At 44.7% G+C, this 17,554-nt stretch overlaps 2 protein-coding genes and 1 pseudogene across 3 annotated transcripts; all 3 read left to right on the forward strand.

Annotated features, from left to right (window-relative positions):
• The first annotated feature begins 1,257 nt into the window (after window positions 1-1,257).
• Window positions 1,258-4,224, forward strand: LOC120670131 (shikimate kinase 2, chloroplastic-like). Its single transcript, XM_039950136.1, has 9 exons — window positions 1,258-1,642; window positions 2,287-2,327; window positions 2,428-2,482; window positions 2,581-2,741; window positions 2,892-2,974; window positions 3,074-3,203; window positions 3,463-3,541; window positions 3,646-3,710; window positions 3,789-4,224. Exons 1-9 carry the CDS (start codon window positions 1,432-1,434, stop codon window positions 3,891-3,893), a joined length of 930 nt encoding a protein of 309 aa, XP_039806070.1. The 5' UTR covers window positions 1,258-1,431; the 3' UTR covers window positions 3,894-4,224.
• Window positions 4,225-4,267: 43 nt separating this feature from the next.
• LOC120670132 lies at window positions 4,268-6,706 on the forward strand. 2 transcript variants are annotated; one of them, XM_039950137.1, is made up of 5 exons: window positions 4,268-4,557; window positions 5,302-5,352; window positions 5,431-5,564; window positions 6,089-6,180; window positions 6,260-6,706. In XM_039950137.1, exons 1-5 carry the CDS (start codon window positions 4,297-4,299, stop codon window positions 6,442-6,444), a joined length of 723 nt encoding a protein of 240 aa, XP_039806071.1. In that variant the 5' UTR covers window positions 4,268-4,296; the 3' UTR covers window positions 6,445-6,706. The 2 variants fall into 2 exon arrangements, with proteins under 2 accessions (XP_039806071.1, XP_039806072.1); XM_039950138.1 differs by lacking the exon at window positions 5,302-5,352.
• Window positions 6,707-8,385: 1,679 nt separating this feature from the next.
• Window positions 8,386-10,196, forward strand: LOC120670130 (annotated as a pseudogene).
• The last annotated feature ends 7,358 nt before the right edge of the window (window positions 10,197-17,554 follow it).

Here is a 17,554-nt window from a genome sequence, read left to right on the forward strand (position 1 = left end):
AGAAGAGGACAATGTGATGTTCACATGCACGTGTTTTGTTTTGTTTTCTGTTTTTTTTTTTGCCAGAAAGGCCGCTCTCGCAGCATGCGTTGTCGTTTCGTTGGACAGATCTCTGCTGCTGCAATCTGGTGCGGCGGATCGACGGTGCCGACGAGTTAAACTAGTTGTTGATGGTTCGCCTGTCGGTGTACGTTGCGGTCCTACCTACGCCAGTTGGCTGCACGTGGTGAGGCGGTGAGGCCTCATCGATCATCGTTGAGGTTAGCCTTATCGCCTATGGGGCAGGCACGATCCGTGCTGAGTCAGTGCCACACATGGAACACAGCTGCAAATGAAATACTAAGTTATCTCATAATTATCGCCATAATTATCTCATAATTATAGCCTAGTGGTTATAAGAGCCTCAATAGCACCTGAGGTCTTGAGTTTGATTACCTATGAGAGCGAACTTTCAGAATTTAATGGCGTTGTGCTTTCAATGGTAGGCGACGTTTCCGTTAACAGCGAGACGTCTGTGGTGACTTCGTCAATCTTGAATATATAGGGGTAGGATTTGCGTACCTGTGTTCACACGGAGGTGAATGTGAGTGTCTGAGTTCGTCAATCTCGAATGAATATATAGGAGTAGGATTCGCGTACCTGTGTTTACAGGGAGGTGAATATGAGTGTTTGAGTTGTACTGTGTAATTGCAAAAAAAAAATTCATTGTCAACTAATGTAATAGATAGTATAAAAGCTGGCATCCAGTCTAAATTTATCACGCTGCTTAAAACTAACGCGCGGGCCTTAAATATGATTGGATAATAAAAAAAATGATGGGCCACTAAACAATTGGGAAACAGAGAAGAGCCAATTCAATTTTTTCCCCTCGCATCTCCCTCTCTCCTTCCACATACGATAATTGATAATGATTTTCCTTCAATAATTCACATCTAACATGCCTCGAAAATGAGGGAACAACTAGAAGGATACACATTGTAAAATGAAAGCAAACTGATCCGGAACAGCTCACAGCATCAATCAACACAAGCCATCAACCAACCAGCAACCACTCCTCCGCGAATCCGGTTTCTCATGTGGGGGTAAATGATAAATTCCGCGCTGCATGCCACGCTCTGGGCTCTGGTAAGACCGACCCGATCCGATCAACAGGAAAGTGCGCGCCCTTTCCTCCGCCGCCCAAGTGAGTGTGCGCCACGTCAGCGTCCTCGCTGGCCGCCTTGACCGGTCGCGCTATTTAAAGCAAGCCCCCTGCCCTGGCTGTCTGTCTTCGCCGTCAAGAGGCAGGCAGCCACCAGCCCACCACTTCGCTCCCCGCCACCCGCGCCCGCCCTCCGTCGCCCGTTCGACCGTCCTCCCTCTTGTGCCCCCTCCTCCCTGCCTCCCTCCAGCCGGCGTCGCAGGGCTATCTGCACCCGTGCCGCAAAAGCAATGGAGGTGGGCGCTAGCATGGCGATGCAGGCACGCGCGCCTGGCGCCGGTGCCGGGGCCGGCGGGCGCCGAGGCGCGTTCCTCGGCTGGGAGAAGCAGGCCCGGGTGGGGAGCCTGCGGGTTGGAGGAGCTGCCGGAGCGGCAGCCGTGGCTGTGCGGGCTCCCGGGACCAAGTCCGTCGCCCCGCTCTGCTGCGTCAGGGCATCGCGAGGTGAGCTCCCCCCCCCCCCCCCCCAACACACACACACACACCCCCACCCCGCGTGAGTTGACAGGAATTTGGCGATCGGCCGATGATACCATGATCTGTTTAGGGTTGGATTTAGTTGATTCGGAGGTGGGCATGCGTCTGGCATTTGATTCAGTCAGAAAAAAGAGTATCTTTGGAGCTGTATGCGGATCGTGTTCTAACTTAGCGGGTTTGGTGGCAAAAAAGATGGAAAATGGTTGGTTTGTTGTTTAGTTGGAGTAAACGCTGGGGGTTGGTAACGGAGCTTGGTCGAAACTCCGGAGTAGGTGATGGTTGGCTAGGTCAAATCCACAACCTGGAGACTATTCTTGTCTTTGAACTGATGTGATTTGAATTAGTTACGATTGGGATGGTTGAGTAAAGACTTGTGGTAAAGGCACTACTGCCGTTAAGCTACATATATAGTGGGAAAAGGCAAAATTTTTTTTGCTGTGGAAATATTTGATTGCATTTTAGACTACTTAAGCTGTTTATTATTGTTGTCATCAGTTCATTACTTGGAAGCTGTTATTGTTCATCGGAACCTTGCTATACATATGAGTACATCATATATGTAATTCAGTCAAATACTCAAATTGACTTTCTTTATTCCTCATCTTATGTAGGGAGCTCCCATAACTCAGTTGACGAGGCCCTCTTGTTAAAGGTAAACAACCAAAGTTCTAATATGAATTAAATCAAATGTGCCACTGTAATTTCCTTGCTTTTAGGCCATGTTTGTGATATATTTCCATTGTTAACTGCAGAGGAAATCAGAAGAAGTTCTGTTCCACTTGAATGGGCGGTGCATTTATCTAGTTGGTTAGTTCTGAACTTCCGATACTTCTCTGTTGACCAAGTTATATATTGATCTATTGTCTTCGCCTCGTCAGAAATTAATGTGTGAGTTCTTACTGCAGGAATGATGGGCTCTGGAAAGAGCACGGTGGGAAAGATATTGGCTGAAGTTCTGGGGTATTCATGCTTTGACAGCGATAAGTTGGTAGAACAAGCAGTTGGCATGCCTTCCGTAGCTCAAATATTTAAGGTTCATAGTGAAGCATTTTTCAGAGAGAATGAGGTAAATGCTTGCTGAATTTTGTTTGCTCTTTTGACAAGTTTTATATATTTTCTTATGTAATTCATTGAACTGTTATTGTCCTTTTAGTAATGAAAACAGAAAGCCTTATGGAATGACACTTTCATGTTCCTCTGCTTTCCTGTGTTGCAGAGTAATGTCTTGAGGGATTTGTCCTCAATGCGGAGATTAGTTGTTGCAACTGGAGGTGGTGCTGTTATTAGGCCAATCAACTGGTACTAGAATAACTTTGGTTTCCCGTCTTGTGATTTGAACTTGCTGTTTGTTCTCAGAAAAATAGTAATTATCATTGCTTTCCTCTAAACAAAAATTAGGAATTACATGAAGAAAGGTCTATCTGTTTGGTTGGATGTGCCTTTGGACGCACTTGCAAAACGTATTGCTCAAGTGGGGACTGCTTCTCGCCCTCTCCTAGACCAGCCATCTGACGATCCATACACAGTGGTATTTATTTTCATCCTTATTTAACTGTTGTGTTTTAATTTTTTTTGAACTGGTGTTGTGTTTTAATTTTTCCATAAGACAGATCCCAACTGTAAGGTTAGTCAGGCACTCAGGCTTCCAGCAAAGACTTGCAATGAATATATCCTTAGCTTTCCATTTACTTGTATCTTACTACTTGTCCTATTGTCTGCTATGGTTAAATTGTCCTATTGTCTGCTATGGTTAAAATGCACGAAGAGCTGAACTAAGTTTGCTTCAGGCTTTCACGAAACTGAGCATGCTTGCGGAGCAAAGAGGTGAGGCTTATGCGAACGCCGATGCAAGAGTGTCTCTTGAAGGTACTATTCTCGTTCTTGCACGATCCATTTTTGCCCCCTTCATGATCCCGTTCCGTGACATATACCCTACTAAGTATCTCATCACACTGTATTTATCTGTGCAGAGATTGCAGCTAAGCAGGGCCACAGTGATGTTTCTAAGCTGACACCGACTGATATCGCCATCGAGGTATTGTACCATCATTGTTCAATTGACACACAGTTCGAGTATTTTTGCCCTAATCTGAAACCATTCTCTGCATTTCAGGCGCTACTCCAGATTGGAAACTTCGTCACTGAACATCCCACAATCCATGGCCAAGTTGGCGACTTGCAAGTCGATTCTCAGAGCCGCAGGATTCAGACCTTGTAGAATTTTGACCCCATGTGTACCAGTAGAGTACAGCCGCTCTACAATATTTGTTTGTCCTTGGTTCTGAAATCTGAAAAGGATGATAGGATGAAAGATACCCTACCTGCAAAAGGGTAGACTATAGAGCAACTGATGATGGATGGAGCTAATGAGAGAAGCTCCACGGATGAAAAAGGGTTTTACAGTTTTTTTTGAAGAGAAAAGGTTTTTACAGTTACCATGTTCACCCCGTTGGTTTTCGACAAGCTTTCTTTGCTCTGCAGAGTCTGTTTCAGAGACATGAATTTTGTACAAAGTTCGCATGAAATTCATAGTAAATGGTTTGTTTTTTCCCTTCAAATCTGAGAAAGAAAGGGTCTGAAAAGCGAGTCGGCTTCCCTGCCGCACCCGAGCTCGCAGCGCCATGTCTTCGCCTGCGCTCCTCGGCCACGCCACAACGCTCACGCTCCCGACCACCGGCGCCTCCGCGCGCCTCCTTCGTCCTGACGCCCGGCTACTCCTTGTCCGCGGTTTATCCAGTGCCGCCGCTGCGACGCCTCACGCCGCCGCATCCCCGGGCCTCGCCTGCTCCCGCCACTCATCCGTGGCTGCCGCCCCCTCCACCTCCCCACAACGCGCAGGCGGCGGCGGCAGCAGCGACCTCGTGGCGCTCACCCTCACCGCGGTACGCCTTCCACCTGCCCCCGTCTCTCGCCTCTCGTTACTATTCCAGCGAGTGCTCGCGGCGGCGGCTCCCCGAGTTAGTACTAGCGACTCAGCGAGGATACAGATTCGAGAATCCAGTAGATGGCTACCAGATGAGCATCGTTCAGACTTCAGACACTGAGAATTGAAATTTGAAGGCGGGGTCAATTGTGCGCGCAAGGCTTGCGGAGACGGAGTTTATATTCAGTCTGTTCTCTGAGGGTAAAATGCACACTAGACGACTGTCCGAATGCACATAGATCAGATTTGCTTCATATGGGTTTGAATTTGGCGCGTTTGGTAGCAGGGCCAATGTTTAGGCTTTTATCCACATGACATAATCACATAGGTTCTAATTCTAAGAGCTCTGTAAATTCAACTCTGCTACATGTAGAAGGTGAAGTTGCAGAAAACCCGATACTGCGCAGACACAGAGCATCTGTTATATTCGTACTCATGCAGAAATACTTACACGCTTCTTGTGCATCATATTCAAAGTCATTGCAAACATGAAGTGTAGTTTGTATTAAATTTTCCTCTATCTGACTAAACTATTTGAGATTCCGATTAAATATTCTCATACAGGTCTACATCTTGCCAAATTTGCTGATGCGTAATTCAGACTACATTCTTCATTTGTATGTGCACCCCTTAGTTTGCATATGTATACTTGTATAGTATGAGAATATTACTTTTTCCATATCACAGTTGCTATCTTATGTAGGTTGCAGTATCTGCATGCTTGATATTCTTTGCAGCAATTCGCTCTATGCTGGTATGTTGCCCTTTCATTATATCTTTTCATGGGAGGAAGGCAACTATTGATGACTGATGAGAATGTAACCATTTTCAGGCATGTAAGAGGGAGGCAGAGTTTCTCGAGAAATACTTTGATTCAGCAAGAAAGAAACTACCTGAATCTATGGCTTCATTGAGACTGGTTGGAAGGGAGCTTGGAGACTTGGCTGCGGATCTTAGTGATTTAAGGTAACATAATGAGATTTCTCACTTGTTCTTCTTCCCTTATTGGTTATCAGAGTATCTTTTGATCGTATCCACATATGCAATTATTCAGCTTGACTCCGAAAATTGATGATTCACATGGTACATAATATAGCAATATATTTGTTGATGCAAATATAGCAATATTCTTGGCTAGGTTGATTACCTAGAAATAGAATCCATACTCCAATAGTACAGTGTGGCCGTGCATCAAACATCTATTGTGATAAATTAAATGCTATTGGGAAGAAAGCTTACAAATATTTGTGGTATATGCTTGATTATATAGAGATGACGAAATTGGCATATATTCTCGAAAGAGTATAAGTGGAAAGAAGGTTGAACAATCTCTGAAGCAATCATACAATGTTTACTGCCATGAGTTCTTTCATTATCGGTGCATTTTCATGAATTTAGCGACTTGTAGTGATTCAGCGTAACTTGCCCATTGCTCTTTGCTTGAGCATGTTTGTGAACATAATCACTAATGCCACCATTTTCTAAATCAGTCAAGAATTGACCAAGGGTGTAAGAAGTTCCATGAGCATTGTTCATACTGCCGATGCTCAACTTCGCCAGCGGATACCCCCTGCCCTGCCAGGTGATCTCCGGTTTGATGGCACTAACTTTTGAGATAATTTAAGCAATCATATCCTGAGGTTTTGCCTGATTTTGCTAAGGATCCGCGCGGAGGATGTCTAATCAGAAGAACGTGGCAGAGGACCCATTGCTGGCTAGCACCTTGAGAGATCTGCGTGAGTTGATTGCAGACATCCGATCAGGATTAGGAGCAACGGCTGGCATCGCCGGCCTTTTCATGTGGGTCTCAAACTTTGGTTCAAAGCGCAGTAAGAAACGTTTATAGTATAAAAGAATCTTGACGATGAGGATCTGTGTAATAGAATGTTGCTGTTTAGCATTGGTATTTCTTTTTTGAGTGGAGTTTAGCATTGGGATTCCGGTGTAGGCAATATCCATCAAAATTAACTGAGGCCCACAGTTTCGTCTGTAAATTTTGGGCGCATAGCAAAAGCTAAATATAGCTAGGCCCACAGTTTCCGACCGACTTTCCGCCCAGCAGCCTCCTACAAGCAGGCTCATAAGAATACATTTCATCATTTTGCTTACACGAGAGAGAAAATGAAGGACTATGTTTAAGGGTGGAAAGGTTATCAAATTTTAGCCTAAATAACCTAAGGATCGGGATCTTATTTTATACAATTTTGAGCTAAAAAATATATAAGGACCAACTTAGATTGTGAATAGAGTAGTGGGATCATGATCCGTTACCACCCTGTGTATACAATCTTCAAAGTGAACTCCATACCTTGTTAAATGAGATTGTAAAACTCAAGATGCTTTGAACAATATACTATGAGACATATCATTAAAGATATAATCCTTTTACTATCTCTTCTGTCAAATAGACACGATTTGAACTAGTGCACTAGCTTAACCATTGGAGGTAGGCGGCCACGAGCTCAACTACTTTTGATTTTTTTTGGATATGTTATGAACAAACAGCCACAAGATCTGTAAAATTTATATCAAATTGATAAATTTGCACAGGATTGGTAGTAAAAAATTTATATCTAGTACTTCATCCTTTTCAAATTATAGGTTGTTTTGATTTTCTATGAACATAGTTTTTTGTTATATACTAGACATTATGTATATCTAAATATAGCTATCTAGGTGCATAGAAAAACTATGACTATCAAAAATCAAAACAACCAATATAATTTGAGACAGAGAGAGTAATTTTAAGTTCACTATTCAATGTTAGACCTTTCATATTTTGTAAGAACGTTTGTACGAATAGATAGAAATAAAATATTTTGATAACAAATCAACTATTAGAGCATCTCGAAGAGTCTTTCTAAATTTCACTCTCTAAATCATCATTTGGAGAGTCATCTACATAAAAATTATTTTCTATACATGTTTACTATCCAACAGCTTTTCTATATTCTATTTACACTCTAGAGAGTCATTTTCGCTATCTATCTTTGGCTAATGAGAAATCCAAAATAGATGATGACTATATTTGGATAACCACTTAGAGAAGCTCTTGGAGGGTATTTTTCTATCAAAATCTCTATTCCTAATAATTGGAATAGAAATAGAGTCACTTGGAGTTGCTCTTACTTTTCATATTTACTTAATGTAGTATTTAAAAAGATAATGTTGGTCAAAGATAAACATTTTAAATTAAAAGCTTTCAATTATTTTGAAATAGAGGTTAAAAAGAAAGTTTTTGTTCTTTTAGGAAATGTTAGAAAGAAAGTTCATTAGATTATTGTAAAATTACTGTAGTAAATTATAAATTAATTAAATTTATTATATTTGTCTGACAAAATAATTTAGGAGTTACATGATAGATTTTATTAATAATTTACATTTAATACTTCTAAATATCGAGATTCCGGAAACTAAAAAAGAAACATATCTGGTGCAAACCACAATTTTGTGAAAATTCGTACAAACTACGGCAAAAAATTCGTCTAAATTCACAAAAAATCACACATGTAGATGATACACAATCTTGTAAAATATCTTGTCCAAACTCGACTTCGTTTTTGAGAAATTTGTTATTTTTATATCTCAAAAATGAAGTTGAGTTTGGACAAGATATTTTACAAGATTATGTATCATAATATCATCTACATGTGTAATTTTTTTGGTGAATTTAGACGACTTTTTACCGTGATTTGTATGGATTTTCATAAAAGGCTGCGTTTTGCACTAGGTTCCCACTAAAAAAAGCTTCCCGATCCAAACATCCCAACCGCGACTCTGACTGATCTCGTCCGCTACTGTTCTGTCTTCTCCCCTTGGTTGTTCCGGCGTTACGGACCCACCCTAGCCGCCGCAGCGCCGTGCTCCGGCCAGCCGCCGCCGGCGGCCTCCCGCACTGGCGATGTTCCACCTCCACAAGCATATCGGCATCTCATTCCGCCACCAATGGCTCTTCTCCGTCACCCGATTCGCCACCACCGCGGCATCCGCACCCTCGGCGGACCCCGCCCCGTTCGCCGTCGAGGACTACCTCGTCGCCTCTTGCCATCTCACCCGGGACAAGGCCCGTAAGGCTTCCAAGGCGCTCTCCCATCTCAAGTCCCCTTTCAATCCCGACGCCGTGCTCGCCTTCCTCTCCGGCCCCGGCCTCGGCCTCTCGCCCCCCGACATCGCCACCGCCACCGCCGTCGCCCGCGACCCGCCACTCCTCCTCTGCAAGGTAGACAGCACCCTCGCCCCGCGCCTCGCCAAGCTCCGTGATTTCGGCCTCTCGCCCTCCCAGATCGCCGAAATCCTCTTGATAGCCCCTAGATGCTTCCGCCGTACCGACATCGTCTCGAAGCTCCAGTACTACATCCCCTTCTTCGGCTCCTTTCATGACTTCATTCGTGCGCTCAGGGAAAAGCTCCTACCTCCTCCTGGGCGTTAATCTGGAGAGTGTGGTCAAGCCCAATGTCTCGTGCCTGCGCCAGTGGTCGCTGAGTGCTCACGAGATTTCCAAGACGTGCATCAACCAGCCGAGTCTGCTCGTCATTAAACAGGAGGATGTCCGGGCGATTTTGGCGCGCGCTGAGGACATTGGCATACCTCGTGGCACCCCAATGTTCCGGCATGCGTTGCTATATGTTGCAGGCCGCGACAAGGAGGTGATCAATTACAAGATGGAGCTACTGAAGACATTCCGGTGGTCTGATGCTGAAGTGGCTAGTGTAGTTTCCAGGAACCCGTTGGTGCTGACAGTCTCCGAAGATATGGCACGGCGTGTCTCAGAGTTCCTGATCTCTGAGGTCGGGTTGGATCCAGAGTACATTGCTCGGAGGCCGGCATTAATCAAATTTAGCCTGGAGGGCCGCCTCATGCCCCGCCACTATGTTTTGAAGTTTCTTAAGGTAAATGGATTGCTGAGGCGTGACCGGGACTACTATAGCGCAGTCAATTGTACTGAAAAGGTCTTTGTGGAGAAGTTCATAAATCCTTACAGGGAAGCTGCACTGCACCTCGCTGAAGGTTACGCTGATGCTTGTAGAGGGAAAATGCCCTCTAGATTTAGTTTGCAGGAGCCAGGTACTGGATTAGCTAGTGTGTAACTGTGTACTGCATGGCAGCGCTGCAGAAATTGACAATTAGCTGTACTACGGTGATCCTTTTTGATTGTTCCTCACCTAACTATGGTGCATCAAGTATGCAATGTCAGTTTTGTTTTGTTGCTAACGCCTGATGAAACTATAGTTTGGTTCGTGTTGCGTGCATATCAATTTCAACACTGGTCTTCCAGTAGACAAACTGTTGGTTTCTAATTGCTGGGATGTGTGTAATTGGGTCATAGGGATTAGAAGATCCTTTGGTGACCTGGAGCTTCCACTTGAGAGTGTTTGTTGAACTTAAGGCAAGTTCAGTTGTAGAGTGACTGAAGAGGATAAGGTGTTCTGGAAGTTGTTTGAGTCCAAGAACTTTGCAACAGGTGGCCTGTCTAACAGGTAGTCCAAAACAAGTACAATCTGCAGATGTATTGGAAAGAAATGGGTTTACAGGAAATGTTTCCTGTTCCCTTTATGTTCAAAATGAACCAGAAACCATATTGTGGTTCCAATTGATGAACTCATTGAAGTGTGGCTTCCAAAGAAATTTGCTTAGCAGTTATCTGAATGTGTTTGGAATCGGTTCTTGCAGTCTAAATTGTGTTGCTAGCAGTAGTGGTGATTTAGAATTTCCTAAGGTGCTTCCAAGAAAAAGCAGAGAGTATCTCTTCTCTGAAAAAAAGGGGTTTACTGATAGCATAAACTCGGCTCACTTTTCTATTTGTATGTTCGTTATTATTTCCAAATTCATAAAGTCAGAACTGAGAAATGAGAAGTCAGTAATGATATAAGCTTCCAGTTATCAAAATAGAAAAGTGAGGTATGGCAGCCACACTTCAGTTATCAAAATCTATGTAACTTCCCTTCAAACTCAAAAGCATGTGAGGTGCAATGGTGCGTCTGTGCCTCTCCAAATACGAGGTCGCGGGGTCAATTCCCCATCCTGTGCGCATTTCCTCTTTTTTTATGCTCATTTTATGTATTTTATTCTCTTCCTACCCTGAGTTTCTGCTAATTTTATGTGTTTTTTTTTTTTTCTTGCCATACCTTAACTTTCAACCGTCCTCCGCCACTGGGTGGTCCAAAACAAGTACAATCTGCAGATGTATTGAAAAGAAAAGGGTTTACAGAAAATGTTTCCTGTTCCATTTATGTTCAAAATGAACCAGGAGCCATATTGTGGTTTCAATTGATGAAATTATTTAAGTGTGGCTTCCAAAGAAATTTGCTTAGCAGAATGTGTTTGGAATTAGTTCTTGCAGTCTAAATTGTGTTGCTAGTAGTATTAGTGGTGGTGTAGAAATTTCCTAAGGTGCTTCCAAGAAAAGCTGAGATTCTCTTTTCTGAAGAAAGGGGTTTACTGATGCATAAACTTGGCTCACTTTTCTATTTGTATGTTCGTTATTAGTTTCGAAATTCATAAAGTCAGAACTGAGAAATGAGAAGTCAGTAATGATATAAGCTTGTGGCCACCTACCCTTGGCTTGGAAATCATTATAGGTTAGGATTCAATGTAAAAATTATCAACAAATTCACAACTTTGCATGCTTAATTCAAAAAGAATTGGTAGGGGCGAATCATTGTCCCCTCCAACATAAATTATGACTTCCACTCTCTCTCTCTCACTTAGGCCTTTTTTGGATATATATAAATCCCCTCAAATTCATACGTATTGAGAGGAATTGAGGTGGAAATTTAGTTTATTTCCCCCACCAATCCATACGTGTTGGGAGGGAATGTGTTTATCCAAACAAGATCTTAGGAAGATGGTAGACTAGTGTCACTAGTCTTGGCCATAAGTCTCTTTAAGATCAAATTGACAATTTGTTAAATATTATTTGGTGCGGTAAAAATGCATATACAGTATTAGAGTATATTTGGGATATCTCGATAATTGGTAGTTAGGATTGTATCCGGACTCTACCATACAGTAGGAGGCTTGCCCTCCAAGTCATGTACCCCAATATATACCGGCCTAGGCCTATGTAATACAATCAATCCATTATACACCAATCCTATTATTCTACATGGTATCACGAGTTTGGGTTCTAACCCTAGACCTCAAACCCTAGTTGTCGTGGGCATTTGGGGGTACCCACAGCTGTGGCAGTCCTGCCTAAATTAATCCGGCTTAAGTGCGCTAACCATAATCAAAACGACAATCAGAGTTAACACGCGATTAAAAACGGAGTAATCCGGCAGTGCTATTGGATAAAATCCTGATTAAACCACTTGAATAGGATCGACAAAGCAGTCCAGAGAATGCAACATTCCACAAATTTTACAGTACAGAGTATGAAATTGAATTAATATTACAAACCAAGTTTGAATTTATAAAAAGACAACAAAGTTCAAGTGCAGCAGAAAAATACACGATAGTCTAGCGATGATAGAAGACGTCATGATGAAGCCCGTACATGACATCAATCACACCCTCAAATGTACCACCTGAAAAACAAAGCCACAAGCAAGGCTGAGTATACTAATACTCAGCAAGGCTTACCCGACTAAGGGTATACTTAGCCCTTTATCTAGACATGCAAGGCTTTTGGCTTGAGGGGTTTGTTTTTACCGAAAAGCAGTAAGAGAGTAGATCCTTAATTGCAGGTTTTAGCTTTCAGGTTCTAGTTCAATTAACCATTCTAGGTGAGCATCTATCCAATCGCATACATGGTGAAAAACAATTATCTTTTATCATCCAATCAACCATTTTCATCATCATCTTTCACTTCTTACCCTATGCAGCAGAAGGGTTAAGCAGTCCCAAACCGTGAGAAGCGGACGATTCGAATCGAATTTGTTAACCTGGCCAGGCAGACCTAACACACACGCATGGGGATCGACATCTCGCTTCGCCCACGCGACTTTTCCCTTCAATTCCCGCTGCACGGAACAGGCCCACCGCCCTCGACTACAAGAATCCACGCCACGGTACGACACCGGGTCGTGAGCCTTCTTGCACCCACATGTGGCCGCATGAGAACAACGTTCAAAGACGATGGGGAGTATGTTCCGGCCTCGGTGCAATCCAGTACTTAAGCTTACCGATTACCATATTTCTCGGCATGTGGTTAGTACGTTCAAAAGCTTAACCACCACTACCACACACTGCGGCATTATTCATTTTCACTAAATAGACGGGGTATCACAAGTACCACAACCCCGCCCGTGAGCCTTATAGTTGCAGTATATAGTAGACATTCAACTCCTATAGTTCTCGCGAGTGACAGGAAATCACTCGACTTCTACCGAACCATTAGCCTAGCCATCTAGCGACCTACACATACTAGTCTTCAAGCATAGGTACCTAGGATCATGCAGCTAAGGTTCCAATCAACTACTGTAAACTTAAATGCGCAAGTAGATAGAAATAATAATAAATTACATAAATTTAAAATAGATAGGACATGCTCCGGGGCTTGCCTGGGAATAACACTAGGTCAGTGTTAGTTAGAGAACAACTTCTTGGCGAGCATCTTCCTTCGGTCATGCACATCGGGATCCATCCATCCATCTTCTAGATGTGTCCACCATTCACCGTCTTCTGGCTCGGCTCCACGTCACATCCTTCACGTGATTCATCTATCGTATCTAAATGAAATGCAACAATACATATGTATGAATGCACAGTTTCCGAGTTGTTCAGCGATTTAGGTGTTATTATTTTTCCTTCACGATAAAATTGTAGTCCAACATAAAGTGAGTTGGTATGGGAAACTTGTCAATTAATATTTCCTGGGCAGTCATTTATAGATTAGAAATTTTATCTATACTAACTCATAAAAGAGCTGGGTGTGTTGCTTTTCTTTTATATTAGTACAGAAAAAGCATTTCTACACAAAAAAAATTCTCCGAGCTAGGAAATGTAAATGCTGGTAATGAAATTTTACCAGTAGGTTAGATTCCTTAAGATGAGCTTGTGGTAAAGTTTTTAGGATTAAAAGAGCTACACAGCAAGCATGAGAATTAAAATTCTTTTTCTAGGCATTTATCTAACTACAAATCTACAGAGTAAACTACTTAGTTTCAGTGGCTAAAATTTTACAGACATGATCATGTTCTGAAAACCAAGCTCTAGTAAAAATATGAGATTTTTCTAATGAAGTAAACTAGGGTTTTTGATTTACAAAATTTATTCATGAATAAATCAAAAGGACTAGTTATACGTTACTAAAAATTCCCAAAATTTTTATATAGCATCTAGAAACTAAAGTAAGGCTTCTGTAAAAATTTCAGCTCAGGAAAACTAAAATAGAACCCTGTGTATTTAATTCTATTTAACATAGGCATAAACCAAGATCTAATGAAACATATATCTAGAGTTGTCAAAATGTCATAAAATTTTTACAGTAAGCTACTCATCTAGGTTATAGAACAGTGTCCAATAACTAGCCTTAGTTCATTACTACAACATGAGATACATTTGTGTGTCATTTAATCTAATCCTTATCCTAGATTAAAATAGAAGCATAATATTAACATATGACTGTAACAAAAGTTGTAGGTTTTGATTTAAGGATTCCAAAACATTTTATTTTTTATTTTTCTGATTTTTCTACGATTTTATATGTAATTTACAAGTTTGCTGTTTTTGAAAACAAAAGAAAAAGGAAACGAACTTTTGCATCTAGGCCCCTGGAAGTTTGTTTCTTCTCAGGGAAGGTCCCTGGCGGACGGGACAGAATAGAGGAGAGTTTGCGCGGCGTTTTCCAGTGAGGGGAGGCACCGGAGGTGGGGGCTAGGTTGGGGGAAATGAAGAGGAGTTCAAGCCGCACCTGCAGATGGTCTCGGTGGGGGTTGGGGTGGTCCGTAGCGGGCTGTCCGCGGGCGCCGGCGGCCGGCGGCGGCCCTGTGCCGCGGCTGCGGCACTCCGGCGAGGGGGAGGCGGCTTGGCTGGGCTTGGGAGCTCCGTTGGGGCGAGGTGAAGCCGTTCCCGGGGTTGATTGGAGCTGTGGGAGGGTGGAGGTGGGAGCTCGACGTGGAGCGGGCGGCCGGCGGCGGTCTGAACCGCGGCGGCGCTCTCCGGCGGCCCTGGGCGGAGGCGAGCGGGTTGAGGAGCTGCGCCATAGCAAGAGGAAGCTCGCTGCGGGGTCTACTCGAGGGGAAAGGTGCCGGAGGTGGGGTTTCCGCGGTGAGCCCGTGCTCCGCGGCAACAATGGCGGCGGCCATGGCCGTGGTTCTGGGTGAGCTCGGCTCGGTTTGCTTGGGCCAGAGAGGAAAGGGGGAGAGGGAGGGTGGGAACGCATGCTGCGCGAGCTCAAGGTTGAGGAGAGGGCCGAGGGAGCAGGGAGCTGGAGAAGGGGCACACGGCACGGCTCGGCGCGTCGTCGCCGTGGCGCTTCGGCAGCCGTCCTCGGCGTGCGCGCCGGGAGATGGCGCCGCGTGGCGAAGTCGAGAAGCTTCGGGGAGGAACCGGGGGCACAGCGCGTGGCCGACCAGTGGACGGGACGCCGTCCCCGACGTTCGCCGGCGGCAAACGGCGTCGTCACGGCGAGACACAGGGATGGGAGATGGAGTTGATGGCAAACTCGTAAATAACTCGAAATTCCAAAGTGCAGTTTGTAAATTCGGTTTTTCTCCTTCTACATGGCCCCAAATGAAAAACTTTTGAATACCAAACTTGTTCAAAATTTCGGGATCTACAACTTTCGTTTTCGGCAAAAGTTCATTTGAGGTTTCGTTTGAAAAATAACATTTAAAACTTGAGTGTATTTGAAAATATCGTATACACTTCGGAAATCAACTTTTTCCTCCCATTTTTGTGTGGCAAATCGAAAAACTTTGAACACGAAAGTTGTTCGCCAATTAAAACTTTATAACTTTGATTCTAGGCAAAAGTTTATTTGAGCTATATTTTAGAAATTATTTTCAAAGCATTTTTGTTTAAAATTTGAAAGATTGTTCTTAAATCTTTAAAAACCATGATTCAAAAGACTTGTCATTTCATGTGTAAAATTTCATTTTCTCATTTTAATTTCAACTAGACTTTGGTTTATCATGACGTTAGTGACATGCCAATTCAATTTCATACGTATACCTTTATTGGTTTGTGAGTTATTGATTGCCAAGGTGCATATACATGGGCACATACATACACACATTCACCTGCATGCACACATAAATGTATTCGATTCTATTATTTTTTTTGGTTGATTATGTATGAAAACATATTTAATATTGCTTGCTTAGCATTTTAAAACTCTGGGATTTCACAACAGCCGGGTGACGGAATGCACCCGCCTAATCCTCGAGAGGGAGTATTCGGGAAAGCGCTTAAGCGATTAGGCCGATCTAGCTTGGGGGCAACAACACAAGAACACTCGGGTTTAGAGTGGTTCGGGCCGCCGGAGCGTAATACCCTACGTCCACTGTGGGGTGTATTGTTCTTGGTATGAATGAGCCTATCCTCTGCCCAGCATGGTTTTTCCTCCCCTTTCCTCTAGCGAGCGTCTCCCTTTTATAGACCAAGGGGACGCGTACACAGACGTTAGACCCCGACAGGTGGGTCTAACATGGATGTATAGTACTGCGCCGGAAGCTTTAATAGAGCTACAGTGTTTGAGAATCTCTTCTTGGATACGCTTCATCGCCTTGTACACTCTCTGACCGAGGGGAGTCTTCATTTGTCCCATCGGCGAGGCACCCGTTGGGGCAATGTAGCTTGCGGCGTAGTCTGTTAAGGCTACCGTGTAGGCATCATGATGGTTGAAGCTGAGCCGTCGCGACCAACTAGCATAGTAGACTGACATACGCGGTGTGGGCGGCGCCAGCGACTGCGCTGTGTGCCTTGGTAATATGCGACCGACAGTGCAACTTGGCAAATACCGCATCGCGCTCTGCTGTGGCAGAGCGCACTTCCACCTACCGCATTGAAGGCAGTAGGTGGGTGAGTCTTCCTGTCGGTGTCCCGACCCGGGGGCCCGGATCCCCACTAGTAAATGCTGCGTGTTTACTCGTCCCAGATGATGATGCAAGAGGCAATCACAGTAACACACGGTTTATCCTGGTTCCGGCCGTGGGGCCGTACGTCCAGCAAAGGGGGTGTGCGAGGGCACTGTATTATCTTGCACCCGGAGTGCATGTAGTAGGGGGTACAAGCAAGGCGAGAGAGGGAGAGAAGCTCCCAAGTCTCAGCTAGGAGTGGAGTTGGTTGAGATGAGTGCTCAGTAGTCCCTGAACGTCCTCTTGAAGAGAGAAGCCAGAGAGACCAGGCAGACCAGAGTCCAGAGAGCGCTAAGGGGAGCCTGCCTTCTCCTTTTATAGTCACAAGGAGGGGCGGCGTACATGAGTGGGGCATGGAAGTCGCCGTCCTCCCCTGAATCGCGGGGTACAGTGGTCGGACACTGTAGGAAATACACTGTGGGAAGGCGGCGCGTATCACAGTCATCCTGGATATCGTCCTTGGTCCTGCGAAGATCATGCCGGTCGTCCTGCCAGCCCCTGTAGGTGGCGTAGACATCGCAGGTGCATGGTCTTCTATATATGGCGTGGTGGCATTCGGTGGGCCCTTCAGACTAGGGTCCTGCATGCACCAGCGATAGTGGTGGCGCGCGACGGCACCGGACCCCCTGGTCGGAGTGCGGGCGCGCACACTAGAAGGTCCGGGGGACACGTGGAGGTCCCGGGCTCCTCAAAGGGGGAGGTCCAGGGCTCCGTCCGTGTACGCTGAGCGCTCCGCTCGGGAGGACACGTGACGTTACCGGACCCCTTCCCCAGTGGGAGACGAGTCCGGATGGTCGGTGTCGGCAGAACAGGAACGGGGGCAGTGCCGGGCCTGTCTTGTCTCGCATCGCATGTCCCACAGTGCCGCTATAGCCTTCGGGATGGCGGAGCGGTGACCGAAGTTAGCGGATGGGACCCCGGTCACATCCACTGTGG

This window comes from Panicum virgatum, chromosome 4N (assembly GCF_016808335.1).
Source record: "Panicum virgatum strain AP13 chromosome 4N, P.virgatum_v5, whole genome shotgun sequence".
Lineage (NCBI taxonomy): Eukaryota > Viridiplantae > Streptophyta > Magnoliopsida > Poales > Poaceae > Panicum > Panicum virgatum.